The 21,165-nt window shown below is 36.4% G+C and overlaps 1 protein-coding gene across 5 annotated transcripts in view; it reads left to right on the top strand.

Annotated features, from left to right (window-relative positions):
* The window catches only part of EXOC6 (exocyst complex component 6), an 84,211-nt gene that overhangs the window by 46,723 nt on the left and 16,323 nt on the right, over window positions 1-21,165 (top strand). For all 5 annotated transcript variants that reach the window (XM_065746727.1, XM_065746723.1, XM_065746722.1 and 2 more), the window contains 2 exons: window positions 5,784-5,925; window positions 14,000-14,073. In XM_065746727.1, the coding sequence (XP_065602799.1) occupies window positions 5,784-5,925; window positions 14,000-14,073 (216 nt within the window). The remainder of the gene's footprint in view (window positions 1-5,783; window positions 5,926-13,999; window positions 14,074-21,165) is intronic.

The raw sequence follows: 21,165 nt of genomic DNA, 5'->3' as shown, positions 1-21,165 counted from the left end.
GTTAAAACCTTCAGTTTATGTTGAAACAATTATCAGTAGTTACCATAACAATTTGGAATTAAAATATATCACTTTAAAGGGAAAAAATAGTAAAATCTGTATTGTTGTCTAAAATTCCTTGATCTATTTTTCAGTAATTGTCAACAGTAATTTGAATTTATTTGTAGTATAGATTAGAATTTTGTAACAAGGGCAGCCAGACATCTGGGCAGTTTTGTTACAGTACAGTACTCATTGGATTAGGTGCCAAAAATAATTTGGGGAATTTCTGTCTCTTGTTTACCAGGGAAGCTGGAAGTGGATCCAAAGTAGTTTGTGTTGAAGTGTGTAGAGATTGTCTGTAAAATTGAATAGCATACATTAAATAGTAAATTCTACTCCTGACTGCAAGAAAATACATTGAGTGTATATTAAATTATATTAGGTTTGTTCTATTTCCTTTTAATTTGTGATCATTTAAATGTTCAATTTTTTTGGTTGTTGTTTTTTGGGTTTTGGAGGGTTTTTTTTGTTTGTTTGTTGTTTTGTTTTGTTTTGTTTTGTTTTCCCCTTAGGATTTTTAGTTTGCATCCTAAATTTACCCTGAAATTTGACAAAAGATAAAACTAAAGCTTAATTCATGACTTAATGTACATAGACAAATTTAACTGAAGTACCTCATCTAAAGTGTCAGCAGGAGAGTGTACTTTAATGGAGGGTGTTGGAAATGAAGGATAAGTTTCCAACGTGTACAGTTCTCATTGATGTTCTCAGTTCTCATCTATTTTCATTGGTCTTAAGATTGGTGATCTTGTTAAGAAGCTATCACCAGCTCCAGGGAGGGCTTGTCCTGTTGCAGGCAGGGCAGGGCAGGGGAGCTGATGCTCTGCAGCTGGGAGTCACCTGGAAGGACTTTGGTTTTGAAGCAGTGTCAGTGTTTCCCCCACGAGAGTTATTTCCAGCCGTGGTTTTATTCTAGAATCCAATGGTGCTCATGTACGTAAATCTTCATCTCTTCCCCTTCATGGTATGGAGAGCTTCTTTCTCCAGATAACTGAGAGGATAAGGGTTCAATGCGACAACTCCTTTAAAGCTAGTTCCCATGCCACCTTTCCTGGGAGGAAGTTTGTCTTTTTCGTTGAAATATGTTATTATACACATGTGCTTCACTAATGAAAAGAGAGATACTCTGTTCATTGAATAATTTGTTTTCCCCTAACTTTGTACAGCTGCTTTAGTAGATTATGAGAACTTCCAATTACCTCGTCATCACTGCAGTAATACACTGTACTGTGTTAGATCACAAATAGTTCCAATCCTTAGGCAGAGTCCTTTTGAGAAGAGGAATATAGAGGACAAAGCATTCTACTACAAAACTTGTTCTATATCCACCAAGTAAAAAGCCAATGGACCTGAACTAGGGTAGGAAGTAGTCCTTGAAGTGGGAGTTTGGACTGAATAACACTAGTGCATTCCAGTGCAAACTTCTGTTATTTGAATACTCATGGTGAACTATCAAGGTGGCATGAGCACTGGGAATGTTGAATATTTTGTTTAGAAATACTTTCTGTTACTGTTGGGTAGGCATCAGTACGCTGGTTGTATCGTGACCGAGCACTGCTAGAATTCTAGAGATGAATGGCATGAAGGCCACATTGCTTTTGAAAGCTTACAACTTGAGAGTCATGCAGCTTTTAAAGATTCTGTTTTCTGAAGTCACAAGGATTTGGTATTTTGAGATTATTGTTGTTTTCAGTTTCTTTTACATGAACATCCTGTTTTAAGCTCATGCTGCAATATATCATTAGATACTTCTAATCAAAAAGGAAGTCAAATTTTCATCATACAGCTGTTAACTTCGTAAAGACAATTGAATGATAAAGTTTGCATTTTTTAAGTTTGTATTTTGAACAGGTAAAGAGTAATCATACATTTTGCTTTTAGATTATGGATATGTATATAAAAGGTTTTACAATTTTTGTGCCTTGTAAGTATAAAGTTAGTCATCCCCTCAGGAAAGAATAGTTAGTGAAAAGTTACAATTACAAATTATTTTCAATTAGATACTGTTGGCTATTTTCAGTAGAATTTGTTGTGGAGACTTGAAGTAAAATTGAGTCCTACAGTTATATTAGGTTTTTAATATACTTGTCTCTTTATCTATAGTTTAAAAGTTGGATGTGAGTTCTGCTTTAGTTTTTATAGCTGACAAAATTAATATGTTTATGGGTTGTTGCCTCTTTTTTTTCAGTTTCAGATTTTTATTTTTTGCTGAACATTTCATACTGTTAAATAACTTCTTAATCTTAACTTCTTAGATTTAACAGATAAGTTTTGCTATTTCCTTTTATGCTGAGGATGGTGGTTTGTGTTATTTTATTGTTTCTGTGATTGACAGCAGAAGCCTAATTTCACAGCTTGCAGTAAGGGTGAAGGGGTGGTGGTTTTCTGCAGCTATGTTCAAAAACTGTCAATCAAAAGCCTCCATAGGCTACTTAGAGAATGGGTTTTCTTACTGATTTCTTCAAATGCTGCTTCATGCTGTCTTTGATTGGCACAGCCTGGCAGGGAGGATGGATGAATCTGTCACTGGTCGGTTAATTGTGTTGCTGGTCTCAGCCTGACATCAGGTCTTTGACTCTTAAGTGGCTCAATACAAAACAAATTAGAAGATTGTAGTCATATTTCTCATTCTATATCCTTTGACTTTGTTGAATGCAGTCCATAAATCATATTGACTGACACCACAGTGAATGATGAAAGCTGCTTTTGAGACAGCTAGCGTGGGTCTTAGAAAGCAGTGCCGTGGAGGTGCCATGGAAGGATGCATATGGCTGACCCTTTGGGAATTTCCTAGGAGCCAAATGTCTCTTTACTGCAATTGTTCTTAGGAGAAAAGCTTTTGGGTCCTATAAAAAAGGATTTAATATGTCAGCAGATTCTCTTTATAAGCTCCTTTGAAATATAAGTTTGTCTAAGGGTTTTCTTTTTTTTACAAACTTTTATTTCAGCAAAATGTGAAGGCTGGGTAAAAAAAAACAAAAACGGTTGCCTTTAACACTGTTAGCAGGTGTTTTTGCTTATAGAATAGGGTCCTTGTTTCCTCAACTTTACATTGGTTGAGTGGAAGAATAGGTTTTGTAGATAGCAGCAATTAACATAGGGAGAGTGGAGATAATAGTAGTGTCCTCACATGGGAGGCAATACTGGAACAAACGTGAGAAGCCTGCTGAATCTCTGCATGCTATTGAATATAGATATTTTATTGCTTGATACAGTTGGCGCAGCCACTCTCTCGCTCTCTCTCTCTCTCAAAAAAAAAAAAAAAAAAAATTAAACTAAATGAGATTTATTTCATTGTGGAAAAGAAACGTTTGGTTTTTTTATGTTCACAAATCTCAAATTTTCCTTTTAAAATGCATTATGAAAAAATGACAAGTAATTGATTAATTGGTGAATGATGGAAATTTGCAGAGGGATTTTAACTGGAACTTACTTGTCAAACAAATTTGGATTTCATTCATTTTTAAATGTTGTACATCCAACTTATTTTCTACTGGGAAGCACTGAATTTTGATGAGGGTTACAATGAAGTTCATATTTATCTGAGGTAAAATTCAGCATTTATGTTGATAAGTTAGCTGCCTCCAGATAACACAATTAATTGATTTTTGTAAAGTGTAAACTGTATGGTAATCTATTATCTGCCATGTGAACAATAAGCCTGTAGTTCAAGTTGCATAGTTGGAAATAGTCGAAATATTAGGATGTTTCCATCTTACAAAATCTTAAGAGAAGCATTAAATGTATGTGTATTGATATTTATTTAAAATCCAAGTGTCTTTTCCATGTCATTTTTGTATTGTAATCATTATCTTGTGCTCCAGTACTATTGATATTTGCCATATTTCAACAATTAACTACAGATGCTTATCAGAAAGATTAAATTCTGGTTTTGACTTACAATAATAGGAGGAACACACATTGTTTGCATATAAAATACATTAAACGTTAATTCTTTTCCTGACAACCTATTAATCTGGTTGAACTTTTATTACAGTATAGTGGCAGCATAAATAGGACATGGAGCTGATTTGATGGAGCAGTACTTTAAACAGAGATGCACTAGTTGTTCCATTAAATCAAAATGACATTTCCATTAAGTATTTGAAACCCACTACACAGTAATTAAATGAACTGTGGCCCATTGATTGCCCTCCTCACCTCTTTTTTCTTCATTTTCTTTTTTTTCTTGTCTTCCCCCCCCCCCCTCATTCATATTGATATTGTTCTGCTTGGGGAATAGAGCTGCATGTCTCCCAGTGTAATTACCAATGGATCTGGGAGACTTTTAAGCATGCTGTTCTTGCATTGTTTCTTACATACCATGTTGTCACTTCATCTGTTTTGGTCAAAATTGTTATTTACTTTTCTGAGGTGTTCAATTAAGAAACTGACATCTCATTTTAGATATAAAGCTCCTGACATTTTGAGGTATTTTAAAGCTTGAAAGGTATTAGCAAAAGCTGTTTAATGTATGCATGAAAATTTAATAATATGAACAAGTCTATTAAGGACAAAATCTTCAGATGTTAAGGCAGAACTTCCCAAACTTTTTCAACAGTGAACTGCTGTCAGTCCTTACCACGTTCCTTGGCTTATATGTGTTTCTGTGAGTCAACAGTGAATTATCATCCCAACCTTGCACAGAGCAGTTGGGGAACCATTGCTTTAGAGAATATTTGTCATCACTTTACTGTTGGATACGATGGTTTATATACCCCAGTAGGTGGATTACATAGTTATGATTTCTTTCATATGAGCATGTAAATACTTACCTTTGTTTCAGTATACACTGTAATACAGTAATTGAAAAGCATCTTTTAAGCACATAAAAACAATTCATTATAATTCCATTTGCAAACCAAGATCTCTGTGATTTTGAAGGTTGCAGTGCTATGAATAGAATGTTGGCATCTGATTGAGTATCTGCTCTTAATTCATTTTCCTTCTGTAGCAGAATTTCCATATTTTTATAATTTTATGTACTAAAATGTTAATACCTTATCAAATTAACTACTGATTTTTGGTGATTTGTTTTATTGTTCTCTGGTCTGGAAATGATTTGTCTCAATTACTTATGCTTTGTTAAGAGAAATGTTACTAACTAGACTGATTGAAAAAATATTTCTATTCTGTACAGCAGAGGGCTGCATTTCATTTTGTACGTGGTTGATTACTGACAGCACTGATTTATTAAGCACCAAAAAAAATTATGGATAGCATGAATATTTTAAATAATTTAGCACCAAGCTCTGAGGTGGAATTCAGGCAACGAAGGTGTCAATGATTAGCAAAAGCTGTTATGAGAGATGCCCCAACTGAAAGCAGTATTTTTGGTTAGTCTCTTTTTTTAAGACTATTGTTAAAAATCTGCAGCATGTTGATGCACACATTTTTGCTTTCATTTGATTTGAGTGAAAAAAATCCACACTCAGGCATCCGCAGCTTATATTGTTATTATGCTCTTCCTTGTTTGGAAATGCCCTTGTATCTTTGAAAGCTGATGGAATAATGGAAGAAGTTTCAATAATTGTTTGACATCCATTTAATTTAGTTTCCTTGCTGATTTAGTGGAAGCAAAGCTAACAGGCCAGAGAAACAGCTACAAGTGTGATCATTCTTCTTCTAATCTAAGTCCTGCTTCATTAAGACTGAGCGTATAATAAGATCAAATCAGATAAGCTGTTCCTTAGTAATATGTCATTTGTTTCTATCGTAAAATGTGTTGCTCTTTCTACTAGGGAAAAGTGGCCCAGACAGCTTGCATGTCAGCCTGCCAGCATCTTTCAACATCACTAATGCAGATGCTACTGGACACTGAATTAAAACAAATAAGCATGGGAGCAATTCAGCAGTTTAATTTAGATGTGATACAGTGTGAATGTAAGTAGATGTTCCAGTATTCTTATCTATGTCTGTCTTAAAATTACAGAGAAATGTAATGTTAACCACAGAGTCATCTTTTTTTCTATAATCTATTAAAGTTTTGTCAGTTTGCTGTTGCTGTTTTTAATATGATAAAATCACAACTTCCTATAAAAGTACTTACAATTAAGTGTGCAAGCAATTTTGAGAGCAAAATTTAAGATTTTTTTCTTAAACTTCAGTATCTGATTGAAATATACAACTGTTGCTACTGCTAATGGTATCATAATCACTACATTTAGTCTAGCACAAAATTGCCCAGAAATACCACATAAATATTATGGCTGTAAGTTTAAGCACAAAAAAATAAAATGTCTGTGAAATTTCTATTTTCCCACTTGAGATTATTTATTACAGTACAAATTTTAATTGTGCTGTTACATAGAGTTTTCTCCCTCCTAGAGCCACTGCTTACTCACTGTGCAGAGTGGCAGTGCTCATTTCATAAACTCGCTATTCAAAATAGAGCAACCAAATTATTCAATAAAACTGGTTGAATCTAGCACCAAGCACAGAATTAATTTCCCCATATTTTACATGGAACTCACCACTGTAAGTCAAGCTTTTACTCTGTATTAAGGAAGTCTTTTCTTAACATTGTTGTGGTGTGAATATATTTCATGCCTACTTTTGCAGTTGATGGCTGAGATTCACTGAAAAGGCTCGCTAGCACTTCTTTAATGCATATCTTTGGTTTCTCATGCTCTGTTTGTTGTTGTTTTGTTTTTGTTGGGTTTTTTCCCCTCCAAATTATCTTTCCTCTTATATTGAGGAGGCACAGATCTCAGTGATTTTAGTGACTTCTTTAGATTGTGGCAGTTCTGGATATCCTCAGGTGTTTAACTTGGACACATGAAAAAAAACTCAACAACTTGATGTCTGCTCAATTAGCAGCCATCTGTGGGAAACTGGAAGTTTGTTTTCGAGCAATTTAGTTAGCATCACAGGGGATTCTTGTGGGATTCCAGGGGCAAAGTTAAAAGACATTTTTGATGCCCACAAGCGTGTCTTTCCTCCTCCTGCACTATTTGTTACATTCCATTTAAAACTCTGTAGCACGAAATGAAGGCATCTTTCTGACAGGCCATTGTGTTGCAGCCTTGAGGCCTTTCAGTGCGCAGGGTGAGATGACAGGATTACAGGATCTGTTTGGAAATAATATACAAGGGCTTCTCCAAAAGTAATGCCTCCAATTTGATTCTGTTGGACCACAATATCAGAGGTATACCACCAATATTGGTGGTATGGCAGTAGAAGTTGAACCTTCCCACCAGTATTCCATTACATGTTGTTTCCACGTGACATATGGCAGCAGAGGATCAGTCTGACGCAATGGTGTCTGACCTGGAAGCGTATATGAAACACAGGTGTGGAAATGAATTCCTCCATGCAGAAAAATGGCACCCATTGACATTTGTCAATGTTTGCTGAATGTTTAAGGAGACCAAACAGTGGATGTGCGTGAGGTAGAGGTGGTGTGTGTTTCAGCAGTGGTAACAGCAGTGTGAAATACAAGCCATGCTCTGGATGGTTGTGCAGATGTTCACAAGCATGGCATGCAGGCTCGTGTTCATTGCTGGTGAAAATGCAAAGTTAATGGTGGTAATTACATTTAAAAATAACGTTTAGTAGCTGACAATTGACTCTGCCTGTTTTGTACTCTTCGTATTTGTTGTAGTTTCTAAATAGGAGGCATTACTTTTGGAATTGCCAATAATATTTGTGATCATAGCATTAAGGTTTGTCTTATGATGAGATTGTATAAGTTGGCCACAGATTATGTTTTGATGTTTGATCCTTAGTGCATTTGATATTGCAAACCTAACTGGTTTTTTCTAGTAGATGTGTAGGGATATGTGCATGTGCATTTGTCTGATTTCCCAATTTTAGAAAAAGATCCTGGCTGTGAAAGCAAATTGCATAATATACATGGAGCTGATACCAAAGCGTTCACTTAGACAAGCTGAACTAGTGCATCCATTACATAATCATTTGCCTTCTAAACAAATAGCATAATAGCAGAGAGAGCTTGCCCTGTGCTTTATTATTCCATTTCTAATGTTTGAAATAAGTACAACTGTAAATAGATTAAACTAAAATTATTTCTTTTTACAAAGCTTTTAAAGCATAGTAAAAAAAGAAAATGGTTTTACACATAAACCCTTTGAAAAGCTTAAAAAGGACTGTGGCAGCTTGGCAGAATAGTACGCTGCAGAAAATAATGTCTTCCCTTCTGATTCTATGATTCTGTGGAATAAGGAATTGGCACTGGATGTTGCTCAGAGACTGCTTTGCTGTTGCAGTTTCATTCATAAGGTCCAACATTGGCACATTCCAGGCCTCACTGTGATGCCTGTGATTTATGTTCTTGTTCATCGCTCTCTCCCAGCTTTATTCTTTGGCACTTTAAGATTAATGGGTACAACAGAGACATTTCAATTAGTGCTTAGGGTGTGCAAACATTCACAAACATTGGTAGTTTTTTACTGTATTGTATATGTGGGTTTGACATTTTACTTATGGACAGGGTGGATATGCTGAGATGATTCTGAACTAAAAATTCATGAGAAACAAATAATATTTGAAGCTCTTTTAATACATTCTTGGCAATGTTCTAGATACTTGTTTTGATTTATAAAATTGCATTTTTATTATTTCTGGTATGAAACAGAGGAGAGCTAGATAAACGCAGGAAAATATGATTACTGTCAGAAAAGGCAATCAGCAGTCTGATAACCAACCCGACTATCTGTTAATGAACTGTTAAGTCAGTAAGTGCTGAAATTCTTAACAATTGTAGCAACAATGTAGCATGATAATTGGACTTCCAGGAAACTAAGGTGGGATGGAAGTTATCTTGTGATGACTGGGATTTCATTATCCTGCACTTTGTTTCTATGAAAAGTACCTGACTTTAAAAGGCAGAGCAGAAAATCTTAAAGTATCTTTCAGATGCTTTTGTTGCTGATAGTATCATATGGTCTTCTTAGTCATTTAAAAAACAGTGTTGATCATCTTGCTTTGTTCTTCAGTTTTGCTTATTGTTTCCAAACATTACAAAAGCTTTAAGTTTGATTTCAGAATGTCTCATTCTAATTGAAGTATTTTCCACTCTCTCTTACGTATTTATGAACTAGAACAGTGTTTTACTTTTGTTTTTCATGTCATTATTTCTTAATGATCATCTTCCACTAGAATAATTGATTTCTTACAAAAATGTTCAGAGAAATACTATGTATGTACTTGCTTCCATTGAAGATAACCCAATGATTGGGCTTTGCTTATACAGTGTTTCAGTGTCCAAAGGAAGAAAATGGGTTGGGAAGGAGAGGCATTTGCCATTTCTCGAAGGTGGAATTCAGGTGTAGGTTGGTGTAGCTCACTTCATGAGAATCAAGGTGTAAATAATAGCACAACAGTTTTTTAGACCCAGGCTAAAAACTTTTTTTTCAGACCAAACTAAAAACTTTTTTTTAGCCTTTGGGAACGTGTGCTGGTTGAGTTAGGGAATCAAAAATCCACAACAAGCCAACAAGCCATTGAGCTATGTTATTTGTGATATGCAAAGATACAGAAGTATCTTTCTGATCATCAAGAAAATGTGCTGGTAAAATACTATATGTAATTTAGTATAGGCTTTAAAATATGAAAATTTTATGACGAATGTTGTATTACTAAGTGATTGTATATATTTCTCTGACTCAGCCAAGGTGTTTCACAGCTGCAGTATTATCAAGCCATTTTGCTGAAGAGGTCCAACCATGCAAGCATATGTTGCCTTCTTCTTCATACAAATAGTTTCACGCTATGTTTTTTGCTTTCACAGAAATAAACATAAATTTTTTTAAATACAAATTTAGACAACAACTTTTTGCTTTGAAGTTCACACTACAATTTAAGTGAACATAATGCTTTAATTTACAAAGTGATCCAGATCTAGATACCTTACACCAACATTTTATTAATTAAGTAGAACTAGTCAGAAATTCTAGTTGTTGGAAAAGTTATCAGTAACTTTTGTAGTTTTTAGGTTTATTTTAATATAGTTGAAGTGTGAGACAGGATCAGTTAGCAGAAGGAGGGACAATTGAGTAGGCTTCCTTCTTCATCCAGCCATGAGTCTGTGTAAGAATGGAGAGGTTTTTAACCCTGCCTATTGCTGAGGGTGAAAGAAATTCTGGGATGACATCAGATAGCAAACATATAGAGCAAGGCAGGTTGCAATATACCTTCCAACCAGTGTGATGTATTGAGAGCTGCAATGTCCAAGTCCAAATGGAATTCGTGACCCATGTGCTCTCTCTTGAGTGTACACTGAGGTGATCTCCAGGTGAGCATGCCAGGAGCTGTGGAACCCAAATCCTGCTGGAGGATTGCTCCTCTGGAGGCCCCTCACTTTACCTGCCTGTCTTCCATCTACAAGGCCAGGTCAACTTGGCTGACTTGATACAATCCTTCATCTGCTGGACACATATGGCAGCAGAGGAGCAGGGGAAGCAGTGATGTCTGGCCGTGCTCAGGGAGGGCTGGAGCCTGGCAGCTGGTGGCCCCCTCAGCGTGGCTCCCCCCAGCCTGTTTGAACAGCTGGAGCATCCAGCAGGGCTGCAAAGTGGCCAGAGGCTGTTCTGATATTCACCCATTCTCTGCACTTCATTTAAAAATACTGTTGCAGCTCTGCCTTTGACTTGAAAATTGATGCTATGACACTGACGGAAGCTGCCCTAAATTTAGCTTTTGATCCAAAGTCTGATGCTGATTTAAATTTTTGCAGTTGAGCTGGAAACTGTCAGAGAATAAGATAAGTACTGAGTTCCCAGACCAGCAGAGCACACATAAATGATGGCTGAGACTGCGTTTTGAGAGAATACAATGAAGGGACCTGTTAATAAATCCAGAAGAACACAGAAATTCAGTACTACTCACATATGTCTTGAGTTCCATTTTAGCAGACACAAGCTTTTTTGTAAGATATCCAACTCATCCATATATATATATATAGATAGATAGATAGATAGATAGATAGATAGATAAATTCACATATATCCTCTATACAAAATGTAATGAGAAGAACAAATTGAAATACTTAAAATAAAGTGAAGTCATCTTTACAACATTTAAGTTTACAATTATTGTTTACCTGTTACCTTATAGCCCATTTTGGTATTGGTACATCTTTTTTTTCATTGTATTCTACTTCCTTTACATTCCCAAACTGGCTGTTACAGGAACTGTATTTCTGTGCTTAATAGTGAGAAGCTTGGGCGTGCTTGACAACACATTCTGCCAAAGATCCTGCTTTGTATACTCAGAAAAGGGCATAGTGGTATTAACAAAGCGCAGGAAAAGTTGTTGACAAATCTTTGTGAATAGGAGATTCATCTAATGTGTATATTCAGCTTATTTTTCTGCAAGCATTGAAGTTCCTAATTCAAACTACCGAGCAGTTAGTTGTTTACCCTTGTATATGATAGTCTTAATGGTGATCTTTGCATTTTCACTCTCAGATATTGTAAAATTCCTGAATGTCCTTATGCATGCTAAAGCAAACAAACAAGTAGCCCCCTGCACCTCCAAATCCTCCTTAAGATTAGCATGAATGTAGGGGGTAAATATTTTAAAAGATCTATATATGACAATGTTTCATTACTATCTGGAAAAGGACTCCTAGGACAAAGACATTAAGAATGTTAATCCTGTTCTTATAATATCTTCCTAAAATGCTGTGCAGTAGAAAATATTTAATTAGCTTTGCCTAATTGTTAGCAAAACTTAAAAGCCCTGAGCTGAGGGAGTGGGTCTGTCTGACCGTTACCATAAGTAGATTATCTTTTTGCCCTTTGAACTCATGAAATTTTAATAATGAAAAAAATTCTTCTGTAGTCACCTGTCAAAAATGACCCAAATGGGAGAATAAATGTTTATGCTATTATGAATGTCTCCAGTGTCATGAGTAAGTTTATAATAGAAAATCGTAATTACAGAGAATAGAGCATATATAATAATTTAGTTTGAGGCCTTGCATACTTGCTCTGTAGCTATCTGAGTAGTAGGTGCTTTATAGTGAAACAAACTAATATTGCGTTTTTAAATATGTCAGGATAAATTCTCAATTGTATTACCTGCATGAACACTATCGAGTTTGTTGACTGCTCAAGCTGATGAGCCTAAGAAAAATTCTCTTAAACTCTTCTGAAGTGTGATGTCTTACTTGAGTGGATGTGTGAGACAGTGGGTGTCTCTGTAAATGTCTTTTATAAATGTAGACTGGGATAAGAACATCAGAAGTGCCAACTGAATGAGGCTGAGGCTACCTTTAGCCAAGCAACCTGTTCCCAGCAGTGGCAGTATTTAGAGAAGATCATAAAACACTGGGCTGTTCAATGAGTGGCCCTTCCCATTGCAGATCCATCTTCCAGAAATACATAGAAATCTAATGAACAGATGTATTCAGACTATTTTGTTTAACCACTGTTGAAGGGCCTGTATTACAAATATATATTCTTTAAATTTCTACTTGTTTCTCATTTGTATTTCTGTCATGCACAACTTATTGTAAGAATGAGTCCCATAATTACATTGTGTTCTATGAAAAAGTACTGTATTTTGATTTGTAAAATTCTCTGTGTTGATTTCATTGTCTATTATTTCTTATATTACAAGAAACAGTAAATCAGTGATAGTTTCCTTTTCATCTTTTTGCACACAGTCAATGACTTCCTTGACATTGGTTATTAGGCTACTGCAGTACTGCTGTCTGAAGGACTGGACTGAGTTCGTGAGAAGGCCTTCTGATCATATATAAGACTATTGCTTACGTAGCACATGCTTCATGTCTGATCTCTGACTTTTAAAATGTTACCATCATGAAGCTTTTTACTTACTTCCTTCTTTACATTTAAGAAAAGACAGTGCCTGGAAGTGGATTCTTTTGAACGTGTGGGCTATAAAATTCCATCCCATCAGTGCTTCTTTTGAGTACATCCTGAAGCAATCTGAAATACCTGGACATTTTGCTGAGCGTCTATTCATGTGATTTTCATAAAAGGAAGTGGGAAACTGCTGAAGTCTTGATTTGATAGCACTCTGCAACATGAACAAAGGAGGAGGCTGCTGGAAAGCTTTGTTGTTTATCTCCTGAAAGCATTGACCTTCTCTATAGTAAATCAATGCTTCATGGTATTTCCTGATTATTAGTTTAACTATGATGTACAATTTGGGGGATTTCTAGCTTTAATGAATTTCTATTTTTACTGTTTTTACTTAATGATGACAGAAATCTGTGACATTACCCTTCTTTTATAGACTTTTTTTTTTCCTTAGTCGCCTTCAACTTGCATATGAAATTAAAATGAATAAAAACATATGTTAATTTTTAGGTTTGAAAATATTTGAGGTTTCCTAACTTAAATAAATAGCTAGTTTGTTTCATTCATGTGTTACTGTTTTTTGTACTTAGGAGATAGCTTTACCTTCCAGTTATGTCAGTCTATTTTTGGGTTCAAGAAGGGCAGAAGTTCATTATCATGAGCAGACATTTCAATTGTGCTCTGACTGTGGCACTGAGAGCTTTCCACCTGTTGTCCATGCATTAAACAAGCTCCCAACTTAGTGTCTGTCTTTTATTGCTGTTTGGATAGAGGATTTTTTTTTTTTAGAGCAGATGTTGTAACAAAAGCAGATGTTGGAAAATATGTTGACAGCCATGGAATTGGTGTTATTTCAAAATACTTCAGTAATCATTCACCTCAGGCTGAAAATGTAAAGATGTTGGCTTTAATGTTTATAGCGTTATTACTGGTTTAGAATTGTAAGCAGAATTGCTAAATGTCATTCTAAAGGTATTGTTCTTGGAAAGTTTTGTTGATTGGTTGGTTGGCTTTTGATTAGAGTCAGTTTATTAGTTGTGATGTCTTTGTGTCCAACTGGTTTTGTTTTAATGCTAGCTATCATTTATAATGCATACAGCTCGTTTTTCTGTTAGATTAAAAAAAAAAATCTACATCCATAATTTTTAATTTTTTTTTTCTTGCAGTGTTTGCTAGTTCTGAGCCTGTGCCAGGATTCCAGGGAGACACCCTGCAGTTAGCTTTCATCGACCTCAGACAAGTAAGACACTAGCTGCTGTTTTTTATCCTACTAATTTCCCCTTTTGACCAATGCTGGAGTTATTAAATTTGAGAACCTTTCATGCTTTAGCATTCCCATGTAATTGGTTTTGAAAAGCAGCTACTTGAAGTGTTATTAGTGGCACTACTCCTTGTTATTTAGTATAAAACTGTTTCTTAAATGTGGTGTTAGGGGGCACTGTGCTACTGGTGCAATTACTACGTGAATATAACGTTGAATTTTGGTCATGACTGTTTTGTAAAGATCCTGTGATGATTTTTTTGAAAGAGTACACGTTACCCTGGTGTGCTGTTACTGTTGTTTCTTTCTGAGCAATTCTCTTTCTAGAGAATGACTTCTTGGAGAGTAGAATCAATTTAACATATTACCTTGACTTGGTACATATTCAGTTAGAAAGTCACTTCTTACCAGCTGATCTTTATTCTAGACCAAAATTAATTTGAAGTGCCTTACTATTGAAAGCACTTTTCCACAGTTCTTGTCAAAAGAAAGGTTGTTTTTCAGACTAAAATCAACTTATCTTAATTACACATAGCCACTTCTATTCCCTGCTCTCTGAATTCTAATAGTATATTCAACCATAGCAGTTCACTTTTGTAAACCTTTAATACTTGAAATAAATTTAAAGAAGAACTTGGTTCATAAAATTTCATGTACAAAATGTCTTTTAAATAGTGAAATGAATCATCAGCTGCACAAGGAGGCTCTTTAGCTCTCTGCAGATGGCTGATAATATTTTTCAGCACCATTATGTGTCTGTCAAAGTCATCAGAAAAGAGTAGAAATGCAAAATCATCTATGTAGTAAGAACATGTTTGCTTTTAATAGTTCAGTAATTTTTTTCATGTTAAGATAATGAAAAGGCATTTCAGAAGGGAAAATTCCTTTGGAAACTGTATTTCAGTTTCTCCTGATAATTAGAAAGGACTAAGCGTATTTTTAAATGAGAAAGTGAAAAGGTAGATTTATCCATTATGTTCTCAGTGGAACGTAACATAATGAACGATATCTACAATTGGATAAGCTTGGCCTTTGTGAGGAGAGTCTAGGATCGTGGCTGTAGGATTTATTAATGTGATACCTAAACATTAGGAGCTCCAAACTTCAACACGTATGGTAGTTTAAGTCTGGCAAAATACAAATCTTGCCTTGACTAACAGCCTTCCTCTTTTGGTTTCTCTTTTATTTTCATTTTATTATCAGTGTTAGAATTGACTAAACATTTTCCAATTTGTATGAAGATGATTTAGTTAAAGGGAGATAATGTTGGGAGATCTTTGGAATCATTTATTTCATCCTCTTGAGCACTATAAATCTTTGTGGAGCCTATGTTTGTCTCAAGGGAAACTGATTTCCAGCTATGCAGAAAGGCAGGGTGGGCACATACTTGCTATGGGAAATAAATAATATTTAATAAGTTTTAAGTACCAGCTGTTGAGCATATCATGTAAATAAGGATTATGTTGCCTGTAATAGCAGTTAGTTTATGTTAGCAATTTACATTTAGAATTCTCTTGGTTCAAATAACATTTTATAGAGAATGCTCTGTATCCCATGGAAATCTAATTGATTTCTGAAGCTTCTTAAACAGCAAAAGTGTAGGCTGCAATCCAAGCAAGTAAATGTAAGCAGGTCTGTTATATTTGTTTTGCTTTTTTGTTTGTTTGTTTGTTTTGGTTTTTTGGTGTTTTTTTTTTTTTTTGCTATATCACTGCATGCTTTGCCAAAAGTGCATAGGTATTGCAAGAGCACATAAAAAATAACACTTAGCGTTTAGTGAGGATTTGCAGTGTTTTCCATCTCTTCCTTATTTGTGATCCATTTCTATCTTAATAGGGTAGATGACAGTTCTTTTCAAGAATACTTAGAAAAGCAACAGAGCCTTTTTCAGAAAGTTCTTATAAAAGGTCATGCTTCTGTTTTTTAGTTTGAATTTGATACTTCTTCATGAATTGCAGGATATGAAAGATAAGGAAGTAGGTCCAGTGGTCAGGTTTTACCTGCCCACCCGGACTGTGCCCTGAGGTCAAACTTCTGATATTGGCTGTTTGGTACAGAGGAGCTGATGACAGGTAGGGGCTGATACAAGGAGGAAAGCTTGAACCGTATCAAAGCTAAAAGGCAGGAGATTTGGGACCCAGTGAGAGACTGTAGCTAAAAGATGGATCAGCAGGATTGCCCTCTTCTTAAAAAGCAGCTGACCTGCAAGGGAAAAGACTTTATCGTCCTGCCAATCACATGCTTGCTAATGGAAGCCAGTTATCTCAACAACAGCTTACTCTCTCTGTGTTGTACTAGGACAATGTGTAAGATTAATGAGGATTGGGCAGTAGGATATTGTAGCACATTTTCCTAAAGAAGTAAAGCAACTTACGAGGAACAAGCTTGGAAGAAAGAGAGGGAAGAGCTACACTTGGATGATTACCACAGGGAAAGAAGCAGCTTTGAAAAGAATTGCCTTTGGAATTTTCATCCTAACAGTCCATGAAGGCAGTGTATGAACAGTATATCGTTCCCTGCAAGCCTAGTTCCTTCCTTCTTCCCACAAATGCAAAAGAGCAAATAGAAAGTTGACATGAGAACGAGTTGCTTCTGGAAAAAAAAAGCATTTGCAGAAAGCTGCAAGAAGCTGGGAATGGCAATGGGGCAGGCACTTCCCACCGTCCCCTTTGAGCCTCTATTTCTTATTATACTGTCTCCTCTTACACTTTTGGAAATACTTAATATATTCCTTAAAGAAGCTTAGTAATCTGGAGAAACCCTGGTCAATAAAGATTTTTGTTCTGTTCCCATATCTATAGTATCTCAGCATCTTACAGACATTACTTATCCCATGCAGTTGACTAATCACACAAGGTATATTTGTTCTCCATTCTGTTTTCTTCTGCCTGGAGGAAGGCTTTTACACGCATAGACTTCTTTCTAATTCAAATGTTTTTGGCTGTATTCTGCTATGTTTTTTTTGGCAGACAAAACAGAAAACTTTTGGGGCAGGGCACAATTTCTGAAGAACTTAGGAGCTTATATATCACATGAAGTAATCTAGAAAAATGAATCCAGGACAGTTTCATGTTCAGACAGTCTGCTTTGTGTGAGTGATTGACTTAAAATGGATGAGGCCATTATATTTGCTTTGTGCAGATGGATATGTAAAGAGCATAGCCAAAAACACACTTGGCTTTTGCATCACTGTAAGTCATTGCGTTGCAGCCAGCGAACTATTCTCCAAAGTATTTATCTAACTGCATAGTGTAATCCCTGGACTGATAAGAGGGTATTGTATACTGTGAATATGGGCAGTGGCTATAGAACCATAGAATAACATACAGAATCTTCTTAGAGGGCTACCTGAAGTTTACGTTAGAGAGAATACCAATATACAATTCCCTGTACTAATTAAGGATCCCACAACCACGATCTTCTAAAAACTTGGAGCTCCAGCTAGTTTAGCAGCTACAAAAGCAGCAAGCAGCTATTAAGAAAATTTCTATACACACACATTCATATACACATTCACTCATTTCTATACAGCTGCTGTAATAGTGTCATATGCTGTTTGTCTTGAGGTTTGACTAGAGGTCATACCTGGGTGCACCATTTCATGTCCCTTACTTTAAGCACTGAGGAGCAAGCCAGCTCATCAAGGCGATTATCAAAGTGGCATGTGATTCTTAAAAGAGAATGGTCTTTGGCATCTCATGAAGATGACCTGGCTCTCCTGTGACCTGCATTGCTCTCTGAAGATAATCTACTGACTATATAGGGAGCCTGAATAAATAGTGCACTGGCCCAAAATGAGGTGGAATGAACTTTGGGGATTTTACTACCATTTCAGATCCTAGGTCAATTGGAATTAACCTTTGAAGGTAAACAAGTCTTAGTTCATCCTACCTGAATTAGTCTCTGAGAAAGCTTTGCCTTCTCCATGATTAGTTTTGTCCTGGTTATGATCTGTTCTCTAGTGTCTAAAGGTTAGTATTACTGTTTTGGAATTTGAGACAACTTCTTGGATATCCTGCATATTTAAACACTTCAGGGAGAAGGCCTGAGTATTATAGTGTGTGTATTCTTCTTTGGAGAGCCAGTGTAGTGTGTAGTGGACAATAATGATAACCTGGTCAAGTGATTTCTCATGCTTCTCTTCAGCATGGCATTACTTCAGTTTCAAACAAATCTTCCTCTACTGACTCATCTCTGACAAGTACTAAGCTAGTTTGATGATTGTGGAGTTTTCTTGTTTCAGCAGGGATGAAGAGATCTATGTATTCTCTTGGCAACTGAGGAGGTGACATTAATATCCCCCACTTGCTCTCAGGGCTGTTCCTGCAACAGGGATATCCGTCTGAAATGAAGCAGAATCAGATGTTGTAGGTAACCACCAGGTTAGCAAGTTCCAAGTTAAGGAACCACCTCAAGAGTCTCCACTCAGGTGGTAACACCATTTACAGTCCATGAGACCAATGACTGTGAATGACAGGGTCCATAAATTCTGCAGAGATGATGAGAGAAGTATTTTTCAGCCATATATATTAACATTCTGATAATATTAGAAATGCATTAGATGTAAAATCATAATTCAATCAGTACAATTAATGTACAGAATAATGCACCGTGGAAACATGAGCAGACACATTTTTCTCAGACTTCTGTATGTGTGTGTAAGTAAGCGTGCATTTCTGAGTCATTTTTGATACACCGTACATTTTCCTTTTAAAAATTTATATCTAACATTTAAGAGCATTGTGCATTTTCTTCTGTGTGCAAAGCATAATGGAAACTGGATTAGTAGTTTTTTTGGGCTACTTGTCCACTTGCTTTGTAATGAATTTTTTGCTGTACTGTTGGTGAGAAATACCACTAAACTTCTGAACAGTAGAGCGGCATGCAACACATGTAAGTTTATTTAAAGCTGAAATTTCTTATTAGCATCATAATGTTGTCCTTCCTTTTCTTCTGTTGCCCAAATTTGCTTCTTATTCATCAGTGAGAGCTGTTGCTGTCCTGATGAACTGAGTAGTGACTCATTGCAGGTAGAAAATGTGGAACAGATTGCTGGACTTCGTCTCAGCCACTGGGTTGTCTGCCTTTCAGTAGATGTCAGAGAATAAGTTGCAAGCTGTTGCCAAAATGATCTCCCATTATTCTTGCAGGGCATGGGCTCTGCAGGCATCCAGTGCCTGCAAAGTGCCTTGGCTTTGAAATGAATCAGGTACAGCCATCCTTGGGCCCTACTCCACGGCTCTTAACTAGAGAAACCATTAGGTTTCTCCAGGAGGGAGAAGTCACTAACAGTCTGTTTAGGAATAAGACTTTAAAATCCTTGTAGTTTAAAGATAAAAGTAAGCCTCTCTTTCATAAGACGGCAGTTTGAATTTTTAATTATCAGGTAGTATTGAATATTTCATCTTCCCCTTCCTGAGGGAAATTGTTGTTGAGACTTTCATCTTCACAGAGGCTCTTTCACAATGCTTACTGATCCCTTTCTCCCCCCACGTTCACTCCCCGGCTTCTCTGAACAAGCAGAGGAGCATGTTACATCTGTAACATGAAGCCCAGCCTCAGGGTGCTATGTAATGGGATTTGCACTTCTCTAGTTTTCAGTGCAATGCTGCTTATTCAGCTAAAGAAAGGAGCTCAGGTTTCAGACAGCAACAAAACAGAAGCTGTGCCTCTCTGGATTTCAGGTCACAGACCCTGACTTTGCTGGAAAAGGAAGCAACTCTTCTTGGCCTTCCTCTTTTCCATAAATTGGATCCATAGTAAAGCAAGAAAGAGGACTTTAGTCCACACATTGAACAGAGCAGAGGCACTGCAATGCTCAGTTTCTCATCTATTTGTGTCATACTTGGATAGCATGCACATACATGCATACCTGTATTCTAAATAACACAGTTGTGTGTGTGATTGCATGATAAATATGTGTTGTACAGCTTGCGGAGAATACACAACACATTTTCTGAGTACTGTAGTCTTACAAATAAATGAGAAATCTTCTGACAAACATAACAGTTTGTATGCACTTATATTTCCCAATGGAAACTCCTGCTTTTGACTTTCTGCCTAGGCTCTGTGAAGCCTGTAGGTAATCACAGTAGGCTGAGATCACGAGTTGTGTGCGTAGATATCTTTGAGGAAGATCTCAATCAGTGCTCTGTACACAGAAGGCAGCTCATTACTGAGATGGGATTTATACTTGCCAGCTGGTAAGAATTAGGAAGCTTTGGAAACAAATGCACAGAAATTAGCAGTGGGGAGGGTCAACACCAAGCACACTTTAGATACACTATCTTGATAAGGATTTGGATAATGAAAGCAGGATGGCATGTCAGTCATTTCCTGGCAGTAGGTATTCTTGCCCCATTGCTGCCAGAAGCTGAGAGCACACGTGCCAGTTATTAGATCTGTGTTCTTTGGGACATTAAATCATTCATCAAATCCATTGCAAAATGGTCTGTATCCAGGTCAGCTTCTGAATGCCTCTTTTTCATCAGAGAAGTGCAGATAACACAGTGATACTACACCAGATTTTTTTTTCATTCTAGATCCTGGCTTATTGGCATAGGGGACATACCTGAAAAACAACTTTTAAAAACTCAGTGTACAGATTCTTCTACTTGCCTTCAGGAGCCCCTTCAATAGCTTGCTTAACTAAAACAGTGTACAAATGGATACACTACTCCATCTCTGCAAAAACCTGAGAATTTCTCGAGAGAAAAGTGCAAATATTATGCACAAAATAATGTGTACTGAAATCTGTAATGCTTGAAATGAATGGCATCTTCTAACTGACAGTAAAGAATGCTGTACGTACCTGCAACTGTGTAAGTTTCCAAAAACACAGAAAAAAGATTCTTTATTATTCCTTTGGGCTAGTCCATTCAAGGGCCACAATTCTCTAGTTGTCCACTTACCAAGCCAGATATGTACACAAGTTAGATGAGCTGCCAAGAAATCATGTAGTAAATGGTAGAATTCATGAAGCTTGACATTGAGACCTACAGATAATGTTTGCATAGGAGCACAAGCCTTGCTTGAGCAAGAGAAGGTTGCTGTTTCTAGGTGAACTTAACA

The sequence above is a fragment of the Cyrtonyx montezumae genome, unplaced genomic scaffold (genome assembly GCF_038088225.1).
Source record: "Cyrtonyx montezumae isolate F1298 unplaced genomic scaffold, pur_monq_1.0 scaffold_4, whole genome shotgun sequence".
NCBI lineage: Eukaryota > Metazoa > Chordata > Aves > Galliformes > Odontophoridae > Cyrtonyx > Cyrtonyx montezumae.
Note: the sequence above shows the minus strand (reverse complement) of the source record. Positions and strands in the feature narration are given on the sequence as shown.